This window comes from Cynocephalus volans, chromosome 7 (assembly GCF_027409185.1).
Source record: "Cynocephalus volans isolate mCynVol1 chromosome 7, mCynVol1.pri, whole genome shotgun sequence".
Classification (NCBI taxonomy): domain Eukaryota; kingdom Metazoa; phylum Chordata; class Mammalia; order Dermoptera; family Cynocephalidae; genus Cynocephalus; species Cynocephalus volans.
The window spans coordinates 119,414,656-119,438,112 of record NC_084466.1 but is presented as its reverse complement, the minus strand read 5'-3'; the positions used below and the strand labels follow the sequence as shown (position 1 = coordinate 119,438,112).

Here is a 23,457-nt window from a genome sequence, read left to right as displayed (position 1 = left end):
AAATATTGTACAGTAGCACCATACTCTCCCAGCATACGCATTTGTCCAAACATGTTGGAAGGTTCAAGAAATTCCCTTGAGCTACAACGGTTCCTTTGGACATAGAAAAGCCTTGTGCCGAGTTCCTAATTCAGTTGCTTAGCAGGTAAGATTAGGTGCTGCCTTTAGTCTCTCCTTTAGCAAACATCCTTAGTCCCAGTTCATCCAGAATCTCCCTCAGGCATCCTTAGTGGTGCCCCCCAGTGGGCCTCACCTGCCCTTCTAGAATTGGGCAATAAGGGGCAACATTGTGTTAGTTGCAATATATGTCCTTTAGATATACAGACCCATGACACACAGGATAAAGCAGCCTTCAGGAGGAAAAAAACAGCTGACCAAATGTGTATAAGTTTATTAGTACGAAAAAACAATGGAAACTGGACAAGGAAATGTATTCTCGCTGAACAGGTTCCTACTTGAACCAGATTCCAGGATAAGTTCTGTAACTGACATACTAACCGGTTGATGTTAATAAGACCATTGATCTACATGAGCCTCAGTTCTTCAAGGGTTAAATAAGAGGCTTTGTCTAGACTGATGATTCTCAATCCAATGATTCTCAGTTTATTTTTTCAAATAAAGTTTTAATTCACCTGGAAGCATCTGTATACATTTTAGAGAGAATTTCCTCGCCCAAGCTAGGTGTAAGATAATGCATAGCCTGATGTCTCAAAGCATATGGGTATTTTTCAGATTTCTCCCAAGCACATGGGACTTCAGGAGGAGTTGTCCACCAAAGGGAGTTCAGAGGGTTGCAACTGCAGTCTAGCATCCTAACTTAGATGGGCTAAAAAGAACACGGCTCAGCACACATATTATTCTCATAAGGCTGAGCTCTTATCAGCTCAGAGTCTGGTGCCAGCTGGTCTAGGAGAATCTATGAGTAAACTTTACTCTTCTCATATAACTTATTTTTCTTCATTTTCCTGCTGCCTTATGGAAGCCCAAAACTCCTCTGTGTGTGTGCGTGCGTGCGTGCGTGCGTGCGTGCGTGTGTGTGTGTGTAGTGTCACTTCTAAGAGCTATGGCTATTTGTTAATACTAAGACAGAGTCCCAAGCCACTGGCATGAGAGAGAGAGATTTTGAACTGAGCCTCTCCTGCCTGATGGTTAAAGCATGCATTAAAAATAAAAATTCTTCTTTTCTCTTGTTATAAATCTCTTTTTTAGAGAGGTGTTCCAGCTAAGAATTTATGAAGGTTGAGTAAAGAAATTATTTGTGTTTTTCTCCCCTTCAGAAGGATGCTGTCCATTGGCCAAAAAGTGGGAGTTGAGGCGACAGTGCAATGTGCCACCCAACTATTGTGTGATCTTTCCTGTCACACCTTCTTGAAGACACTAATGAGGAAAGATTTGTATGATGGTAGATTTAGATATGTTAACATTTAATATTTCTAAAGACAGGCCTCAGGCCAGCATCCAGGTGCAGGGTCTCTCCTAGGACATCAGACCTTCACTCTCTTCCCTCTTTCAATCTGTGCACGAGCGCAAGCAGATTTAAACTCTCCACATCAGTTTTATTCTGATCAACTCGCCAGTTAACCAAGTTCTCTAAAGCACTGAGAATTTTTTGTCTAGCATTTGACTGTGGTTCTATGTATAGTGCTTTTAAATAGTAGGTAATTGCATCATTTTCAGATTGCTTGTGACATTGCAGAAAGCAGCCATAACGATAATGGACCTCCTGCAATCGGCTCTTATCACCATCATGTAGGGTGAGTGCTTTCTGGTACGTGTCCTCAACCTTTTGATGTTCACCTTGCTCTCTATACATGTTGGCTAAATCCATATACGCTATTGTAAATGTGGGCTTTTTCTGTATAGCAAGTTCAAAATGATATATGGCTAATCTCATCATTCTGTCTGCATTTTCTTCATCCTCTCTGCTAGGCTGCAACTTTGCAGCTTTCCTTATTTCTTTCATTTGTTGTCTGTAGCAACACCCTATCTGGTGATGCAGGAAGACGGAGTCAGGTGTTGCCTGCAAGGCCGTTTTTAAGAAATGCAGAGCTTTATCCAGAGAGCCTTTTTTTCGGTAAAACTTGGCTGCATATCGAAAGACATAAGTCTGTGAGGACTTGTTGGTCAGAGCTTCCTCAATGTACTTTTCTCCTTCAGCTTCTTGTCCTACTTCCTGAAGCTTCAGTGCAAGGAGAACCTTAATATATGCATCTTCTGGATTTAGCCTGATGGCCTGCCTTAGGGGGTGCAAAGAAAACCCCTCCGTGCGTTTTTTTGCTGCATTAAAGCCATCCAGACGATAGGTGGTAATTGCATACCCGATGCTGAATTCAGCGTTTTCAGGGTCTGCTTCCAGAGCTTTTTCAAAGCAGGCCTTGGCCCGTTCATAATTCTGTCCTCCACACTTCAGCAAGGCCCATCCTTCCTCACAGTCCATCTCAGGACACTCCATTCTATAGCGGAAGGGACTTGCCAACTTCTCGCAAGTGCTCTCCACCTTGTCCAGGTATGTCTGGGCTTCTGCCAGTCTTCCCAGGTGGTAGCACACCCAGGCATAGTTGCCCCAGGTCACCAGGCTTCTCATGTCCGATTGGTTGGCATGATCTCGCTGGATTAAGTCTTCGGCTTCTTTCAAGCTCTCCAAGGCTTTCTCATTCTGGCCTTTCAGGTGCTTCACATAGGCCAGCATGTTGTGTATTCCCACATTGTACTTGGTGTCTAGGAACTCAATCTCATCCAAGACCCTGTTTTCTAAATCAGGTATTTCAGAGTTTTCAATTAGAAACTTCCATGTAAAGTGACATCTCAATTGAGCCAGGCTATCCTTGACCCGACGATCTTCAGCATTCTTACTGTAGAAACAAACAAGAAGTTATTTTCATGATTTTCTGATGGAAATGAAATGACATCTAATGAACATATAGGTATAATCATTGTCAAATAAAACAAATCTAGACTTAGCTAAAGAAAGGCTTTACAGAAAAGATTACTGAATAATGTTCACTGCATACAGAGAAATTATTCTTCAGTGTGGAGGAGACAAGGAAAAGTTGAAGGAATTTCATAACATTAGACTTGCCTCTCAAGAAATTTTTAAAAATGTTTTTTCAGGAGACAGGAAAATGATATAGTTCAGAATCTCAGTTCTACTTAAAGAAAGAAAACATGTTCTAGAAGGAATACATGAAAGTAAAATAAAATCCTTTACTCAGATAGCAGTGTTCAGAACAATAATTGCAATAATGTGTATAAAAAGATATCTAAATGGCAAATGAGCATATGAAAACATGCTCAGCATCATACATCACTAGGTGATTGCAAATTAAAACAAGAATGAGACACCACTACACACCTATTAGAATGGCTAAAATCCAAAACACTGACAACACCCAATCCTGGCCAGTATGTGAAGCAACAGGAGCTTTCCTTCAATTGCTGGTGAGAATGCAAAATGGGGGCACATTATAAGAAAAGTGTGCCAGTTTCGTAAAAGCTAAGTGTAGGCTTATCATACAGTTCAGCCATTGTGCTCATAGATGTTTACCCAAATGAGTTGAAAATTTATGCCCACACAAAAACCTGCATTTGAATGTTTTTATAGCAGCTTTATTCATAACTACCAAATTGGGAGAAGCCAATATGTCCTTCAGTGAATGAATGAACTTGTGATACACCCAGTCAATGGAATATTATTTATCAACAAAAAGAAATGAGCAATGATGCCACAAAAAAACTTGGAGTTACCCTAAATGCATAATGCTAAGTGAAAGAAGCCAATCTGAAAAAGCTACATATTGTATGATTTTAAATATATGACATTCTGGAAAGGGTCAAACTATAGAAACAGTAAAAAGATCAGTAGATGCCAGGGCTTAGGTAAGAGGGAAGGGATGAATAGGGTGAGCACAGGGCATTTTTAGGGCAATTAAACTCTCCTGTATGACACTGTAATGGTGGGTACATGATGTTGTGCATTTGTTAAAAGCCATAGAATTGTACCAAGAATGAACCTTAATGTAAACTATAGACTTTAGTTAGTAACAGTGTGTCAGTATTTGTTCATCAGCTGCAACAAATACAAGGGTACTTCACAAAGTTCATGGAAAAATAGAATTAAAAGAGAATGCAAATCTTTCCATGAACTTTGTAGAGTATCCTTGCTATCACACGAATGCATGATGTTAATAATAGGGGAAACTGTCGAAGAGGTGGGAGTTGGAGGGAGGTATATGGGCATGCTGTATTTTTTTTTCTTTCTGTTTTTTGTTTTTTGTTTTCTTTTTTGTGACCAGTAAGGGGATCGCAACGCTTGGCTTGGTGTTGCCTGCACTGTGCTCAGCCGGTGAGTGCACCGGCCATCCCTATATAGGATCCGAACCCGTGGCGGGAGCGCTGCTGCGCTCCCAGCCCCGCACTCTCCCGAGTGAGCCACAGGGTCGGCCCCACACTGTACTTTTGATGCATTTTTTTTTCTTGTAAACCTAAAATTGCTCTCATAACTAAAGTTTATCAAGGGGGAAAAAAAAAGATGATTGCAATGGGGGGAGGAGGAGAGTTGCAATCTGGAGACTGCTCTGATCATAAGATCTGCAGGCATCTCAAAGATTAGTCAGAAAAAGGCTTTTCTTTTACAGGGAGCAGTAAATAAGCCTAGAAAGGACGGAGTGGGGAAGTGGGGTGAGTGGGTGATGAGATCCAACAGTCGAGCAAGAAGGATCTTTCCTGTGGTCGCCAGTTTTCGAGAGGGATTGTTTGGTGTCCCAGTGCTTGTTTAACCTTAATGACCAGTCAAATTTCAGGGTCCTGTGGGAAGGAGACAAGTTTGGTCAAATTAAATTTACAGGAATTTTGTTTGTTTAATCAATGGGAACAAGCAGCTCAGCTAATGATTTATGAGATATAGATTGGGAACTTGGAGGGTACTATGGATTGAATGTTCCCCAAAAGGTCACGAACTGGAAACTTGACTGCTCCTATTGTAACAGCGTTAGAGGGTGGGAAATCTGATTATTGTATTTGAAAGGTGGGGCCTATCAGAGGTGATTGGATCCTGGGAACTATGCTGTCATGAATGGGTTAATCCATTCATGGAGTAAAGGTTTAATGGGTTGTTGTGGGTATGGACTGGTGGCTTTATAAGGAGAGTACATGAGAGAAATCTTGTCATTCTTACCATGTGATGGCCTGTGTTGCCCCAAGACTGTAGTGAGTCCCCACCCAGAAGATTCACCAGATGTGCCCCTTGGGCTGTGGACTTCCCAACCTCCAAAACCTTAAGAAATATATTTTGTTTCTTTATAAATTTTCAATTTTCAGGTATTCCTTTATAAGATAGAAAATGGACTAATACAGAGTCTGTGTAGACTTGTCATAGGTAAACAAGCGGGCCATCTATGAGTCTTATATATGTCATATGGGAAAGGGTGGTTGTGTTGTCTGTTCAGTTATTATAACAAAATACCATCAACTGGATAGCTTATAAACAAAAGAAATTTATTTTTCAGACTTATGGAGGCTAAGAAGTCCAAGATCAAGGTGCGAGCAGATGCAGTGTCTGGTAAGGGCCTGCTTTCCTGGTTTGTACGTGACATCTTGCTGTGTCCTCACATGGTGAAAAGGCTGAGGGATCTCTCTCTCCTGCCTCTTTTAAAAGGGCACTAATACCATCCATGAGGATCTGCCCTCAGGACCTAATCAACTCCTAATGCCATCACTTTGGGCCTTGGGATTTCAATATATGAATTTTGCGTTGGGGGTTGGGGCAGAAACACTCAGACCATAACAGTAGTACTTTGCAGTAAACCGTTTCCCAGACATACAAGTGTGTGTGTGTGTGTGTGTGTGTGTGTGTGTGTGTAAGGGGGGGGAGAAGAGGGTTTCCCATAGCTGTTTTTCAGGAGCATAGGGCTCAGATAAAGTTCAGCATTATGACATCATTCCATATTGTCAGGTTCTTGGTGCTGCCACTGCAGCATCCTGCTTCAGTTACCTCTGACCTCTCTGGGTTTCATGTGTTCACAGAGACAGGAGAGACCACACTAGGTCATAAAGCCTTAGAAAAAAATTATCAACATCATGATGTCAGCAAATTCATTTTGTCTGGTTTGAATGCCAGCTGAAAGGGATTAAATATGCCTATGACTTAGATTAGTTCAAGAACTTCTCGGTGCTGCATGAAACTTTTCATCCTCACGATGCTGCAATTGCCACAGCAGATCACAGGCATGAAAAACCAATAATGCTATCAAGAGAAATAAACCTGGGGCAAGGAGGAGCCCTCTCTTACCTTTCTCTATGTCTCCAATTTGGTCCGTTGAAATGTGGAAATAACTGCTCATTTCCCCAAGGAGGAAATAGTGATATAAACATTTCTGGTTTTATTCTCCCAATAAAGCAAGAAAGTGGAGTGGAGCAAAGTTACTTTGCTGAATAAAGTCAATATTAGGCACTCTTTTCCCCAAAAAGAACTGTACCTTAGAGTTAGCAACACCCCAAAGGGGAATTAATTAGGAGTTGCTTTTGATCCAACTACTCTTTTACCCTCAAACCTATCCATGGCATATTAGAAGGTGTTATTGGTTGAAATGTGTCCACCAAAAAGATGCTCTGAAGTCCTAATTCCTAGTACCTGTGAATGTGATCATGTTTGGAAATAGGGTCTTTGCAGATATAATCAAGTTAAGATGAGGTCATTGGGTGGGCCCTAATCCAATATGACTGATGTTCCTATGAAAAGAAGAAAAGAGACACAGAGACAGACACACAGGGAAGATGATGTAAAGACACCCAGGGAAAATGTCATGTGAAGACGGAGGCTGAGACTGGCAGCTAAGCAGAGGCCAAGAAGGATTCTACTAAGTCTCAAAGCGTGCATTGCCCTGCTTACAGCTTGATTTCAGACTACTAACTTCCAAAACTGACAGAAAACAAATTCTTGTTGTTTTAAGCCACCCAGTTTGTGGTACTATGTTACGGCAGCTCCAGGAAGTTAATACAGAGGGCAAATATTGAAGTAGGGAAAGATCATTTGATTGACTGCCACAACTTAGAGAATCCCCACTTTTGATTGAAAGTGAACTAATACAATTCTTTTTAAATGATCACTTTCAGCCTCATGAATGTGCCACCTCTAGTTTGTACGGTGCTTGTGCAAATTAGAAAAGCGGGCCCTTCTGTATGAGTATATGTGGTCCTCATCAGGACACTGACCCCAGTAAGCCAAACATGGACTGCAGTTTATTCCCATCCTTTGCCCGTTTGGCCAGTGAATAATCTAAACAGTAATGTTTGGCTGCCTTTACAACAAGCAGGAGAGATTTTCTTTTGTGTTGATCATAGGTACATCCTCCCTGACATGTGCCATCTTTTGCCTTCTAGATTGTGAGCCGTAGGTACACAATGGGGTGAAATGTTATCAAAGAGCCGTCCTTCATCCCTAAATAGGATGCTAAGCACAAAATCCTGCAGGTTCCAATTCCTTTTCAAAACTGAGTAGGGAAAGAGCGGTAAGATAGTTCATTCTTACATTTCTTTCTGATTAGGAAGCAATAGGTTAATGACCCAATTCTGCCACTTACTATCTGTGTGATTTTAAGCAATTAACTCCAATTTCCACATAGTACATTTGCAAAATGACAATAATAATAATAATAGTTATAATAGTTTCTACTTATGGAACTATAGTGAGCATCTGAGGTGATGCGATGAAAGAGCAAGGCAGATTGAGCTAATTACCAAGCAGAACATAGAAAATAGCTGTTGGTGTTAGTGTCGGTATTATCATTGTGTGTGTGTGTGAGAGAGAGAGAGAGAGAGAGAGAGAGAGAGAGAGAGAGAGAATCTCAGGCCCTCAGTGGATGGGGCAGAGGAGGACTCCCATCAGCCAGCAGGTGCCAGGTGTTTTCCCAGGTGATTTTCCCTTTGGGCAATTTTTAGCACTGCTGGGAAGGAGCAGCCCAACCTGCCCGTGGTCTTGAGCCTCTGGGAACAGGGGCAGCTTGATGTGGGCTTCAGTCCAGCATTATCTAGACAGCCCCCTCCAGGCCTCCTTGGGTCAGTAGGCTCTGGACACCCGAGCATACCACTGAAAAACCTACTGGGAATACTGGCTTTCAGCACCCTGAGTAGGGCATGGCTTTCTGGCTGACCCCATAAGTAGAGGTAGGATTAACATGATTTCATGGCCAGGAAACTGGTAAATGAAAATTGGAGCCTCCTGGCAATGAATATCTCTCTCCAGTATCCCAAGCTCAAACACTGCCCTGCAGGGCATGCAATGGGAATCCCTGGGACTGTGGCCTAGGCTGCCAGCTCCTCTTCTTCTCACCTTTTGGAGGAGCTAATAGGAAGCAGCCTCCAACCTCCATCATTGCTGCAACCCTCCCCACAGCAGGCAGTTACAGGTGTAGGGTGGAAAAGGCATCCTGCAAATGGGGCCCTCCTTTCAGTTCCCCTCTTCTGTTACTGTATCAGATGGAGAGGCTCTAGCAGGCCAGTATACTTTTGAGGAGAAAGTATTTTCTGCTACTTAACAGCACAAGACAAAGCAGGAAAGAAAGGAATGTATTCCTTTTGGATAAAATGTTTCTTAACCCTGCTTATGTTTCATATTTCCTAACACCTAATTAAGAGAAATCCTATTTTGCACAATAAAACCCCAAACCTGTGATATTTTCAAACAAAAATCAAACATTGCTATCTTTAAAACTATTTTCTTCCACTACCTGCCTTCAAGTGATCCATTTTGGTCTGAATAGATCAAAACTCACTCGCCACCATTATCCTTTCCCACCCGGCTCCTCTCAGACTCCAGGCTGGGTTTGTCTGGTTTGCAATTCTGTGAGCGTCTCCTGTGAGGTGTTCACTGGGTTAGAATTATGACACAGATAAAATGACTTCTGCTGTGAAGACAGCTTTATTTTCCATTTAGATGTAAGCCTCAGTTGACAAGAAAGCATTAATACAAGAGTTAAAAAGTTTGCATTTCTTAGGAGAGGTCTGCCTGGGAATTTGCCAGGAAACTACTAGAATTACAAAATATGCTAGAAACAAATGTGCAGGAGCACCAAGAGCTTTACTTTGTGGTTTCTGTGAGACACAGTTGCTAAGCAGTGCTTGGATCCAGCTGAGAGGCTCATCCAGGTTAGTCCTGTGTCTTTTTGGTGCTTCTTAGGCAAGTGAGGGGCTTTACATTTAGGGGAGAATTGCCTGGTAATGTTGTTTACACATAGGAGTATGACTGCTGTGGTATAACACAAATATATGTTTATTCTTTGTCCCTGGTTCCTTCGGAATCCAGAATTCACAGATTGTAATTGCCTGAACCTGACTCTAAGCTGAAACCTGGGGCTGTCTGCCATTAGGTTGTTTCAGCCTTAGCTGGAGCTACGCTGAATTGAAAGCAGGCATAGGTTCATTGAACAGAACTCAGATTCTAAAATCTTTGTAAATTTAAATTATCAAAACATCATGGATGTTGACTGGACTGTCTGGGTCACGTGCAAATGCCCACAGGAAAGGGCTTTTCTCTAATTAGACCATCTGAAATCCAGCTGCTAATCAGCTCTGTATTTCTGTTTGTAGAGGAGAAAAAATCTTTTTCCTGTACCCTTCTTAGGATCAATGGCTGGGGCCTGGAAAATTAGACTGGCAAAGACAGATTAACAAGAGAAAAACAAACAGGAGTTTATTAACGTGTGCATCATGCACACATATGGGTGTACTTGGTGATGAGCAACTCAAAGAGGTGGTTAGAACTTGGGCTTGTACAGCATCTTAACAAAATAACAATAAATTTGTAGAGAAGTGACAAGACAAAGGAAAGGGACTTTGAGTTTCTAGGGGTGGCTAATATGTGTAATATTTGGGGAAGTGAATTGTAGATGAGGGCTGGTTAGTATAGCTTTGTTTGTGTAGACTCTTGGCACCGTCTTGTCTTCAGCGATGAGGTTGTTAACCTCTTTCTTGTATGGGAGGTAGGGGCCGGGGACACTTTCACAAAGGAATTTGTTCTGCTTATAGGCAGATGGTGGCAGGGGTGGGGGGTGGGGCGTAGAGAGCTTGTCCTGTGTCTGCTTTTTCTCAATTTCTCAAAATAAACCTTATGTCAAAGTTGCATATTTTGGGATGGCATACTCTGAACTCATGATACAGAGGCTAACAGCACTCCTGAATTGTGGTCCCTGTGGAAAGTGCTAGTTGGGGGAGGACACATCACAGGGAGTGTGACTCCTCCACCCACTCCTGATAGATTATACTCTCAACACCTCTCAAGGATATCTTGCTGCTATTGATTTGCTGTTTTCTGCTTTCCTAATTAGTTGCAGTTTGCGAATCTGATAGCCTGACTCTACATCCTCATCTTGGTAGGGTAGCGTGATTACTAAATGCAGCTGACCCCAGCAAAGGATCGTTCTTTTCTAAGCTCACTGTACAAATGATCAGGGTGAAAGGGGTGGGGAGTTAGGTAAACCCAGTTTAAAAATTTTTGAAAACGTAAGATTTTGAACCAGCCCAAATGTCCATCATCAGATGAGTGGATACAGGAAATGTGGTACATCTACACAATGGAATACTACTCAGCTATAAAAACGAATGAAATACTGCCATTTGCAACAACATGGATGGACGTTAAGAGAATTATATTAAGTGAAACGAGTCAGGCACAGAAAGAGAAATACCACATGTTCTCACTTATTGGTGGGAGCTAAAAATAAATATATAAATTCACACACATACACACACACACACACAAAAACCGGTGGGGGGAGGGGAAGAAGATATAACAACTACAATTCCTTGAAGTTGATACGACAAGCAAACAGAAAGGACATTGTTGGGAGGGAGGGAGGAGAGGGAGGAGAGGGAGGTTTCGGTAATGGACCACAATAACCAACCACATTGTATATCGACAAAATAAAAATTTAAAGAAAAAAAAAAAAAAAAAGAAAACATAAGATTTTGTCCTGGCCACCCCCTGGACATGATGTCTCATTATCCTTAAGTTGCATAAAAATGTTTTTTCTGTAAAAACTCTTTTGTCCCTCTTGTATATAGGCTTTCCAGCCTGTGTGAGAGTAGGGGAAAATTGAAAAAATGTCAAGTTATGATTGTTGAATGGGACACTCTGATTTTGCAACAGTAAAAAGAAAAATAAAAGCCCAGCCTTTGGGGAGACGGGGGAGGAGGAAGAGTAGGGCATTAATAATCTTTGCTTTTCAGAATTGCTCCTGGAAGCCTTCCCGCCTCTCTGAAGAAAACCTCTTCATGCTGCCTTTCCAAGCATCTACTAGTGCATTGAATTCAGCTTGCTGAGCCTATGAGCATACCAGCTAGCACGGGGTGTAGAGGTGGGACCAGCTCCAGAACTTTTCACCCAGAAAACCTCAGATGTCATCTTCACTCCTGAGGCAGATGGACTGGTGTCAGGGACAAGTAAAAGTATTTGAAACTGACTGTCTTCAAACAGTCCCTCTGAAACCAAAGGCTGGACTGAATTTTTCAGACTGGACTGGAAGCACTAGGGTGAGAGGCCCGACAGTGGATGGCCATACTGGGGAAGGGGCACTGTTAACCTGTGCAATCAGACTAAAGTAAGTCCGGCTTGGGGTGCCTGAACAATTGTAATACTGTTTCTAGGGTGTCATGCATGTCCTCTATGGTTATAATTTTTGTGTGTGTACCTGCCTATCATGACACTGCCTCAGCCCAGGATGGCTTTCAGGTAAGCTTCAACTTCCCGGCCAGAGTTGTGCTGTGCCACCAGGTAAAAAGGTTAATAGAGAAACTTACCCACCCTTCTCTCCCTCACAACACCATTCCAGGTCTTCTGATGCTCCATTTCTTTCCCTCTTCTTTGTCTCCCTTAGGGGCTGGGGAGCCCTCTGGGAGTGGGGCTGCCTGTGCCCTGGACCATTTCCTCACTGCCCTCTTCATGCTCAGGTGTGGAGAGAAACAAGCTGCCTATGCCTGAAGGGGTATTCCTGAGCAGGTTGCCCAGTTGCCGCTCATAACAGGCAGTTGCCTGCAGCAGATCTCCATTCAGCTTGTGATTCAATCCTCGGAGATACCAAGAATTGGATGCATTTTGTGGAAGATTTTCGCTGAGGTTTTGTAATTGGCATTTCATCTCTTCTTTCTCAGTTGGTGTTTTGCTTACAGACAAATCCTCTAAATGATGCTGGGCAGCAGTGTCTTCTGACTTCTCGTGATACTCCTGGAGGTTGCAAGAGCTCTGACGGAGTCGCTGCCTCTCAGTGTCAGGCAGCTCCTTACTGAGTGCTGTCGGACAACGTGCTTGTGCTTCTAGGCACTCAGTGAGATCGGAGTGTGCATTCCCAGGATCCAGTCCCTCCACAATCACTTCATTTGAATGTTCCATAGCATATTTCTCTCTATTTCCAATAGCTTCAGATTCTTCTCTCTTATGTATTTGTTTGTTTTTTGCCTTGCAGAACCACTCGATCTGGTGACAGAGGAAGCTATTGTATGGTACGAACTTCAGTGCCCTGTTTAACAGTTCAATAGCTTTGTCTAGGTCACCTTTTTTTCGGTAAAATTTGGCTGCACTACGAAGGACATCTGTTTGGCAAGGAGCCTTCTCCAGGACCTCTTCAAGCAATTGCTCCCCTTCAGCTTCTTTATTCGTCTTCTGCAGTTTCAGGGCCAAGAGAACCTTGACATATTGGTTATCGGGATCCAGCTCAATGACTTGCTTCAGAGCATTGACAGGGAATTGTTTCTGTGGATTTTCATCCAGACAATACATCGCAATTGCCAGTCCAGAGGAGAACTCTGGGTTGTTGGGTTTCTCTTCCAGGGCCTTCTGGAAACACACCTTTGCCCTTTCATTTCTTCCACACTTTAGTCGTGTCCACCCTTCCTCACAGTCAAGCTCTGGACACTCGATACTGTAAGGATTTGAAAACTTCTTGCAGGCTTGTTTCACCTTGTCTACATAAATCTGAGCTTCTGAGAGTCGGTCCATGTGATAGTAGACCCAGGCAAAGTTTCCCCAGGTGACCAGACTTCTGATTTCTGGTTGGCCAGTGTGCTCTTGCTGGATTAACTCTTCAGCTTGCTGTAAGCATTCCAGGGCTGCTTCATTGTGGCCTTTGCAGTGCTTTATGTAGGCCAACAAATTGTACATTGTAGCTTTAAACTCAGGGTTTAAAAATTCAATCTGGTTATATACTCTATCTTCTAGATCACGTGAGATACTATCTTCCTTGAATAAATTCCAGGTGAAATGGCATTTCAGCTGTGGAAGGATTTTCTCCAGAGAATTCTTGGTGACCTCACTGTGGAGAAAGTAAAGACGGTCACTGTGATGTGCACCTTCCAAGCATTGCACCCTGTAATGGCTAATTTTATATGTCAATTTGACTGCGCCATGGGATGCCCAGACATCTGGTTAAACATTATTTCTGGGTGTGTATGTGGGGTGTTTCTGGAAGAGATTAGCATTTCAATTGGTAGACTGAGTAGAACTGATTGCTCTCCGAGTGTAGGTGGGCATCATCCAATCTGTTGAGGGCCCGAATAGAACAAAAAGGCAGAGGAAGGGAGCAGTCTCTCTCTGCCTGACTGCTTGAGCTGAAACATCAGTCATCTCCTGCCCTTGGACTGGGACTTGGACCGGAACCTTCATCAACTCCCCTGGTTTTTAGGCTTTCGGACTTGGACTGGAACTATACCACTGACTTTCCTGGGTCTCCAGCTTGCAGACAGCAGATTGTTGAACCTCCCAGCCTCCATAATCACATGAACCAATTCCTCATAATAAATATCTATGTGTATCTATCTGGATCTATCTATCACCTATTGGTTCTGTTTCTCTGACTAATACACACACCTAAGTCTTCCTAGACAGGAGAAGGGGTACTTCCCTTTTGCTTCCTAGATTCCCCTTTCTATAGCTGTGGTCTGTGCAGACACCCACAAAGCATGGACTTATACTGTGTAAGCTGACAAGCAGAAGGTGAGGGAGCATGGAGGAGAGGAGGCAGCTGCAGTGAGAAGAACTCATTCAATTCCCAAGTCAGGTCTCAGTACTCGCACTTTCTGGATAAGGTTTATTTAGCCATCCATGACCCTTTACTGGGCTACCTCTTTTTGCCACTATTAGTTGTTAGGGATACTAAGAAAAGTAAAAGTTATCCCAGCCCTCTCTGCCTTCCAAGAGCTCACAGTCTGGTTAGAAGGAGGATGTAAAGAAATGAAAGCCCAGGCATGTTTGTCAATGTGCTAAGTGACTTAGTACTCTTCCCTTAGTCCTCTCCACCGCACTCACACACAGACCCGAGGGGGCTCAGCTTGAGTCTGATTAAAGAAGTCTCCTCACCACACAGGCCACATACCTAGAGAGAATAACTGTGTCTTAAGACACAAACAAACAAAATTAACAAACTTGTGCTTTGTGGTTGGAAGATACAAAGGGAGATTGCTTGCTTTGTTTAGTTAAATAAGGTGCAACAGTTCTCAAAGTCCACATCTATATTTGCCTGGGGTGTGGGCATGGCATGTTCTCCTGAGTCCGAGTTTGTGCTCCTCCTTTCCTACCGGTAAAGTCCTGGCACCATAGATCGAAAAGAACTTCAAAAAGTCATTAAACCAGTGTTGTCCATATTTTTGGATTTCACAGACCAGCACAATTTCAGAAAAATAGCTATGAACCAAACAGGGCTGCTGACTTATTTGGGAATACAATGACATGGGGAGAAAATCCATCCAAAAATTCACCAACTACTTATTCTTACCAACATTTTATTTTGAAAGGCAGAAAAGAGAAAGAGGAAGCATTTCTATTACTGCTGAAAAAGAAAGATATAATCTCAGAATAAAGGGAAGTTCTTTAAACTAAACACATTTGGCTCTGTGAGGAACCACTGACTTTTATTCGCAATTTCCTTTAGATCAGCACTGGCCCACACACCACTGACGCAACTGCCTTCCTGTATCTCTCTCCAGTAAGGCGGATCTAAACTATTTCTGACCCAATATGATTGCACATGATATGCTTTATAGTGAGAGGCACAGAAGCAACCCAAGGCAGTGAGAGTGAGCAGGGGAAGTAGCCATCCATATCCAGATATCCTCTTTACGTGTGTGTGTGGACCTGTGAGAGAAACCTGAGTATGAAGCTCTCGGGGAAATTCCATCCAAACCACCACTTCATCAGTGCCAGAGCTGGCTGAACTTTGAACAATTTATTCAGGAAGATGGCCAATTATGAATGTGGCTTCATGATTATAAAACCTATTGAAAATCGAAATTCAGGTCCATTGATTTTTCCTAAGCCTTCCTCTTTAGGGTCTCCAATTTGATAAAGTATTTGATACCTGATTTCTCTTTGAAATAAGATTTGAAGCAAAATATTGGACTGGGAGTCCTGAGCTCTGGATAAGAAGAAACATAAACCCCAGAGCCAGAGTTCAGGAGGTTTGCATTAAAATACTATTGCCCTTCTAAAAGCAAATATTCCATTTGCCAAGGTTTCCTCACTTGTTAATTTATCTCATATGTGTTTTTGAAAGTTGCTCTAAATACTCTTTATATGTATAAATAAACTAGTTAACAATAATTAAACTCAGATATTTAAAGAGAATACAAGTAGTCAGGCAGGATGATGGCTGCAGCAGCCTGACAAAGAGAATGTCTAGGTTCAGGTGAAACATGAGGAGGAGAATGCCGGGATATGATCTACCTGGATATTCAGCACCTAGAAGGCCCTGGGGGAGGTGGGATTCAGCCATGAGATCTTGCTGAACAAAGCAGTTAAAGCTAACACTGCTAGTCCTTAGGAAATTCCCAGAATCAACCTACTTACTGTCTCTTCTTCTCCTGCTCACCTACTGGGCTCATGACAGCCTATTGGTGCTGCACACAAATGCCGGGTAGATGTCACATCTCCTTGCAGGGCCTAGTCAAAGCCATTACTACAGCAGAATCTTGAAATTTTCAGAAAGATGCCCTGTTGAAATGGTAAGAGTGGGGGTTTCTAAGGAAACCTCTGAGGCAACTTGCACCACAGATGCACCAGTTATGCTCCAGCTGGCTGCATGAAGGGACCAGCAGACCTCATGCCCAGTCAGTAAATCAGAAAAGACATCATCTAAGGAGCCCATCACTTCAAGACATGAGCTAAGGAACTCTCCAGAGCAGTGCTTCTCAAACTCTAATATGCCAAACGACCTGGGGTCTTATCAAAATTTAGATGTGGATTAAGAGGTCTGGGATGCTGCCTTTCTAACGAGCTCCCAGGAGATGTTGCACTCAACCACACTGTGAGTAGCGGGGCTCTAGGAAGACTTCACTTTTTGGCAATGATTTCCAATCTCCAGTTTCCTATTCCTGAAATAACTCTTAAACAAGCCTTGCTTTAGGTCAGCATCCTTCCCACCTCTCCTACCCCCACTCACTTCAGACTTCCTCTGCTCACATTTGCACACATACAATGTAGGAAGCATTAGATGCACTTAAGGAAGAGGGAATTTGAAGGAAGACATCACTTCTTATATTATGTCAGCAGGTCTCAAACTTTAGTGTGCATATGAAGTATCTGTAGTCCTTTTTAAATATGTAACTTTTTTTCCTGGGCCTTATTTCTGATATGCTCAATCAGGATTTCAGAATGCAGGGCTCGGTAACTTGCATTCAGGTTGACTGTGATACGGGGCATCTGCAGAACTCAGTTTGAGAGACTAGCACTTTCTCTCTGTTCACAGTCCACATGGGAAAGGTAGCAGGTAAGTAAGAAGATGTCTCAGGAGGACACATTCCCCAATTCTGAAAAAACAAACTTCAAGGTAAAAGTAACCTCAACATGAATTGGAAATTTGCAGTGCTGAATTCATCATTGGCACATTTGCTAAGTTTTTAAAATAACCACAACCACTACAACAAAATCCACAAACGCCTGATTTAGTCTTTTCAAATATAGAATACAAGAGAGGGATCAGGACCTCCAGTAAATTTCCTACACGCCCAGACTTCATTGACCAGGTTTTGCCTGGAAGGATCTGAGCATGCGCTCCCCCTAGGCTCTCTCAATAAGCCCCTGTCCCTTCCCAGCTCCCCTGTGTCTCTAGGCTGCCTGACTCTAAATCAGAAAGAGCCACAGAAATAAAAATGCATGAATTGGAAAGACAGATATATGACCGAATTAGATAAATGCATAGTTAATCTCTAAGCAAATACCGGAACAGCCTAATTCAGGAAGTTGTATGTCAGAACAAGAGTTGGGAGACATTTTCCATTTCTTATGAGAGGAGCAGGGACTGTTTCCTCATGATAGCTCTTTCCCTGCAATTCTGAAAAGCCGGGGTCCAGGCTGATTTTATTTTCAGTTTGTTGATCCCAAACAAATGCTGAAGAGGTTTACACCCAGGGAGCTAACGCTTGGGTTTGTGCTTTTGTGAAAGAGAAAAGGAAAACGAAACAGATGCAATGCTGCCCAGATTCCTGTTGAGGAGAAACTGAAACTGAATGGGTGGGAGCTGAGCTCACTCTTGCTGGGAATACTACTCCAGACGTATTCTGATTCTGTGGTTTGAGAGACTGTAAAAAGGCACAGATTACAGGGGTCCAGTGAAATTGGGGTGGGCTCAGAAATCTGCATTTTGACAAACGAACTGATAATTCAGTGGCAGGAGAGCCTGTACCACAGTTTGAGAAGTGCTGTTCTAGATGTATTTTAAAAAGCAGTTTCTCCATTTACTTGTGGAAGATACCGTAGTGAGTCAAACAATAAATTAGACAATCTACAGTGCAGGAGGAAAACCACAAGACACCTGGATTTTGGTGATCTCTTTGACCAGCTCTGGGATATTTCTTGAGTTGCTAAGCTTCATTTCCTCACCCTTAAAATGCCCTGGGATGAATTTCCTTTTTCCCTCCATCCAAATTATAGGAAACTATGCCCTGAGAAGATCCACTTTCACCTTTGTCTAAGATGTGGCTTGGGGCACTCTAAGGGATGGGTCACTATCAGAGAGTGGTGCTTGCACTCCAGATAGGGAGCCTGAGAGTCTGGTCTTGCCAGTCCCTGACCCTCTCTTTAAAGTAAGCATAGCTGAAAACGTTAAGGTCATTCACCTTTTGGCTTTTGTGCACAGAGTGAGAATATGCTCAGGGATAGAGTCTGGTGCTTCTATTAATGACGCTGCGCTGACACCTGCTCTGTATGCAATGTCTTGGGCAAATGTGCACTTCTGAGTCCCATTTTACTCATCTAGAAAATAAGGCTAAAAACAGAAATAATAGCTCTTATTTCTTAGCACTATTGGAAAGGTGATAGGAGATAACGCATGAAAAACACGTAGCAGAGTGCACTACCAACTACTGATCACACAGAAACTCTTACCACCATGACTGTTGGTACATCAGTGGTATACTTTTAAGTGGATTTGTGAGTATGTGAAGCAGGCAACAGAGTTCCTTGGTGGATGGGGCAGAGGAGAATGCTCATCAGCTGGCAAATGCCAGATGTTTCTCCAGGTGATTTCCATCTGTGGCAATTTTTGGCAATGCTGGGGAGGAGTAGCCCAATGTGCCTCTGTCCCTACAGCCTCTGAGAATAGGGACACCTTGATATGGGCTTCAGTCCACCAAAGTCCAGAGAGACCCCCTCAGAGCTACTCAGGTCAGTGGCTCTCAACACACCCAAACACAGGACACTGCAAAGCCTCTTGGGCAGGCTGGCTACCAAGACACTGGGAAGGCCTGGCTTTCTTGTCAACCCCACTATGCAGACACCATTAATGTTACTCTTGAACAGGAGCCCATTATACAAGGCAACCTGAGGCACTTGGCAGTGAAGACCTCTTACTCATCTCATTTCCAAATATGACCTTGCAGAGCATGTACAAGTCTTTGGGGCTGAGAGTAGGGCAGTCAGTTTCCCTTTCTTCCCTCCCTGAGTGCTCAATAGGATCCTCCCTTCCAGGCAATCAACCCCTCAATCCTTCCCCATAGGTGTTTGGTGGAAAAGGCATCTTTTTCTCTTAGTTCTCTCTGAGGCTCTATCCAACGTCTGAACTGTAGCAGGTCTGTATGCATTTTTTAAAATCAAGTTTTCTGAGATTATATTTTACACACAATAAAAAACACCCACTTTAGGTGTATAGTTTGATGAGTTTTGACAAATGTTTATACTATATAACCACCACTACTATCTCCTTATAGACTATTTCTGTCATCCCCAAAGATTCCTTTGTGTGCTTTCCTACTTGGTCCCCAGCATTTTCAGGCAATTATTGCTTTCCATCATTAGAGATTAGACCAGTATAGATCAGAGATTAGGTCATTATGTTTTTGAGAAATTATTTTTTACTGCTCACCAGCATTTACCACAGCAATACAAATAAACTTTTAAGCTTTGCATTTTGTTTTCATGTAAGAAATGAAAAAAAAAAAAAAATGACCATCAATAAGAATTGTTTCTTCCATTTTCCACCTTGAAGTGAATAAATGTTTTAGGGCAAAATTTCCCTCTACATGAGTTGGGTTTGCAGTACTGCTTCCATCTTTCACAATATCCACTGAAAAGAAATACTTCCTTTCAAAATCACAAGAAAAAAAAAGCCTTTGACTTAGTCCTTTCAGATAAAACAACAGCAGAAGAGCCTGCAAAGAGTAATTCTGGGCTGGCCCATTAGCTCAGTTGGTTAGAGTGAGGTGCTAACACCAAGGTCCCGGTTGAATCCCTGTACTGGCCAGCCATCAAAACAAACAAAGAAGTAATTCCCTTAGGTTTAACTTTGAATCAGAAAACATTGTGTCTGAGTGGCTCTCACCACTCCTGCCAAGCCTCCCTCTTATCCCAGCTCCACCAAATGAATAGTTCTAGAAACTTAGGAAGCCTGAGTGTGTATACCAGTAAAAGCCACATAAATAACCACAACTAAACAACAATAAACAACTAAACCAAAAATAAACAACTGATAAAGGGCTAAAATGACGAAGGCACGTTAATTTCATAAACAACAGAACAATTTAGGAACTTGCCAGCACAGGAAGCAGCTCAGCTTAGGCTGTGCACTCCGGCACGGAGTGGTTATGCATTTTTATTTCACTAACCTCATGACTGCAAGCTGCTTCTCTGCTGTTCCGAAAAGCTGAGGAGCCGGATGATTTGCTCTTCCGAAATCGTCCTGGTCTGCCTCACGTAAGTGCTGAAGGAACTATATAAGAGGGAAAGGTGGGGTAATGCATCCATCAGCAGATGCATTCTCCTTTTATGAAAGGGAAGAGGAAAGTGAAACTGATTTCAAATCGTCAAGAGGGAGAAAACGAAACCGAGTTCAAAGCCATGACTCCGAAACTGCAGTTGGAGAGAATGTGAAATCTAACCACCCATCGGCGGTGGGGGGCGGGATTCTGATGTGGTTTCTGGGAACACAGGATGTGAAAGACTGTTTCAAAATATTTTGTAAAAAAAAAAAAAAAAAATAGCAGTATCGTCCACTTATTTTACTTGTGGGAGACAATTTGCATCAGAGACCCGCATTTAATTCTCTTTGTTCACTCTACTAGCTTTAAAATCACTGAGCCTGAATTTCCTTTTTGCCCCCCACGAAAGCCAAGCCCTGGAGGGATCTCTGGGCAGTTTAGCTCTTTGAGATCTAAGACAATCATTTTCTTTTGGAAACAGTAATACATGTACTATTGTTGGATGGATGGATGATAAATTTATATATTTATGCTTTGAGCTCTGAAAAAGGAGGGTGTTACTCTGAGAAAACCCCCCTCCCCCCGATTTCTATACTACTTCCTAGCCATGATGCAAATGTCCATAAAAACCTAAGGAGTATAGCCTCCGCGGCTGATTCAATGAGGAAGGAATTGCTAGTTAGATAAGAGAAAGGCTGCCTCCATCCTGGAGCTGCACAAAGCAGAGACTCTTGTGTAGCAAAACTATCCCAGTCCATGGTATTTCCAACAGTCGAGTCTCATAAAATACGTCAAGCTCAGAGATTGTTGTTAAGTCCTGTGAAAATAACCCTCAACTTGGAAAAGTCTGTAATTTTAATTGGTTGTCTTCCTTTACAATCTGTTATCCTGTTAGTAATAAAGTAACATACCTTTATAAAAGATATAAATGTTTGTGATATTATAAAAGGTATAAATACTGCCCTTAGATCCAAGTAAAAGAGGGTCCCTGCATTTGGCCCTGTGCTTTAAAGGGCCACACATGTCACAGATACAAAAAATATAAATTTTTAAAAGAACACATGGATCTCTGTTACTCAGAATCCAGTGCTTAATCCTGGCAGAGTGGGACTTGCAACCCTAAACATCAGGCCCAAGAAAAACTTGTCTCTTTCTCTTGCCTTCTCTGCTCAAATTGTACTGTGAACATTTGTGCAATGTGAGGGTGCTGATTTTAGAGACATACTCTGATTTGGAGGGCTTAGAAGGTCCTGGTGACAGAGTGCTTAGATCAGAGAAAAGGCAAATTAACTAAATTGGTCAAATCCTTCCTCTTGCCAGAATGCAATAGATTCCTATGTAATAAAAACTTATTTTTTCCCATACAGTAGTACCAACTGTCCATTTTCTTGTTTTTCTTCTTGTTTTCCCAGTTCAAGAAGTACTCATGAATTAGCACAGTATTTGTAATAGTTGCATATGGTGACTAAATAACATTCTGCATTATTAAGAAATTCATATTACTCTTAAACTTGGACACATGTAGATTTGAACCGACGTATTGAGTTAAATTTTCTTTTGCACTTGGACTTTTTTTTTTTCTTTTTTTTTGGTGCCAATTTGCCAATGAATAAGGTTCTTGGGTATAGATATTTAAATGTAAATTCAGATGGGACCAGATTTTTGTACCTTACTCTATTTGGAAAATAAAATGTAGAATTTATCCAACGTATCTGTTTAGTTACAAAAAAAATAGCAGTATTTAAAATTCTAGTAATGAGAATGGCACAACACAATAAAAAGAAACGTAGAGGTAAAAACAGGTGACAAAAAAAGCTTTCTTTATATGCCTTTGGAAGAAGAGTTCTCATTTTTCTGTCAGTTGTATTGAAATATAATTCATGTATCATACAATTCACCCCTTTAAAGTGTACAATTCAATAGATTTCAGTATGTTCACAGAGCTGTCCAATCATCACCACAATCAATTTTAAAACGTTCTCATTACCCCACAAAGAAACCCTGCATTCCTCAGCTGTCATCCCCCAGTCCTTTTACCCTTCCTCCCCAGCCTTAGGCAATCAGTAATCTATTTTCTGTCTCCATAGATTTGCCTACTTTGAACAAGTCTCAAAGAAAAACTGTTAGTTTTGCAAAGTACCAATTAGCTTCTCAACTGCTTTGTTTTTCTATTAGTAATAGAAAGTCGGGGATGGGAAGAAAGAGAGGTGAAACAAAACAAAACAAAACAAAACAAAACAAAAAACTGTTCCTTTTAAAATCTCCTCCCTCCCACCTCCTGCAGCCCAGGCAGTTTCAGGTCCCAACATGGCCTCAGTCCTGCTCCCTCTAACAGTAATAAAGATTTTTTTTTTTTAATCTGAGCTCGCAAGAGGTGAATTACTGAGAGAGAAGGCTGTAGGCAAAAGAAAAAAAAACATGTTGGTATGATCTTCATGCTTGGCCAAAGAATGGACTGAAAAGTGGAATGAGATTGAACTGGATGCAGGTCAGTCTATAACCTTCTCAGCTACGCATGGAGAAGACAGTATAAAAAGGTTGAAGGGACCAGAAGTTGTCTTTCCATTATTTTACTGTTTTATATAGTGCAGCTGAAGTTCTAGTCTTCCTCTAAGAACATAAGGGAGCCAAAAGAATTTTGTCTCTAATAGTGAAAAAAAAGTGGCCCTCACATCCTATGTAAGTATATTTGCCTCTGCGTTCTCAACTAATTGTCTTACATTCTATATGTGACATGTTTTCTACCCTTTAGGCCCAAGAAAGATTCTGGAGGGGACCTTTATAAATTTCCTTTGATGCTATATATGACAATGTATAGCAGAAAGCAAGTTTCATATAAATCCCATCATCCTGACTCAAAATATTTAACCATAACCTCATCACAAAAAAGACTATAGAACATTCCCTTTTGAAAATAAAGGGAAAGGCAAAATTCGCAAAAGATAACTGTCAAGTGAGGTAGAGGATACTCAGGCTTACAGAGTATCTTACTATTTATTGCCTCTGAGAATACAGCTGCTGGCTCCATAGAGTCCTCTCATTTCCGTCAACATCTCCACCTCATAATCTCCCCATAGATCTTGGATTTTTCTTGAGTGCATTCCTGCATACACTCCCAAGCCATCCTCCGCAGGCCTGAGTCTATGGAAGATGCCATCCTGACACTGAGTTTGTTCTTGCTTTACGGCAGGACTGCTTGGTTGACTGCTGAGGTCAGGAGCTCCAGAAACCTTTCTTTTTACCACCCAACCGTGGTCCGGAAATATTGTCTAATGAAACTTGTGCACG

General features: G+C 42.0%; 1 protein-coding gene across 1 annotated transcript; it reads right to left on the bottom strand.

Annotated features, from left to right (window-relative positions):
* Window positions 1–394: 394 nt before the first annotated feature.
* On the bottom strand, window positions 395–20,303 carry LOC134382201 (interferon-induced protein with tetratricopeptide repeats 1-like). Its single transcript, XM_063102557.1, has 2 exons — window positions 20,077–20,303; window positions 395–2,852 (listed from the first exon to the last, which is right to left on the bottom strand). The coding sequence occupies exons 1-2, from the start codon at window positions 20,079–20,081 to the stop codon at window positions 1,493–1,495; spliced, it is 1,365 nt and encodes a 454-aa protein (XP_062958627.1). The 5' UTR covers window positions 20,082–20,303; the 3' UTR covers window positions 395–1,492.
* Between the last annotated feature and the right edge of the window lie 3,154 nt (window positions 20,304–23,457).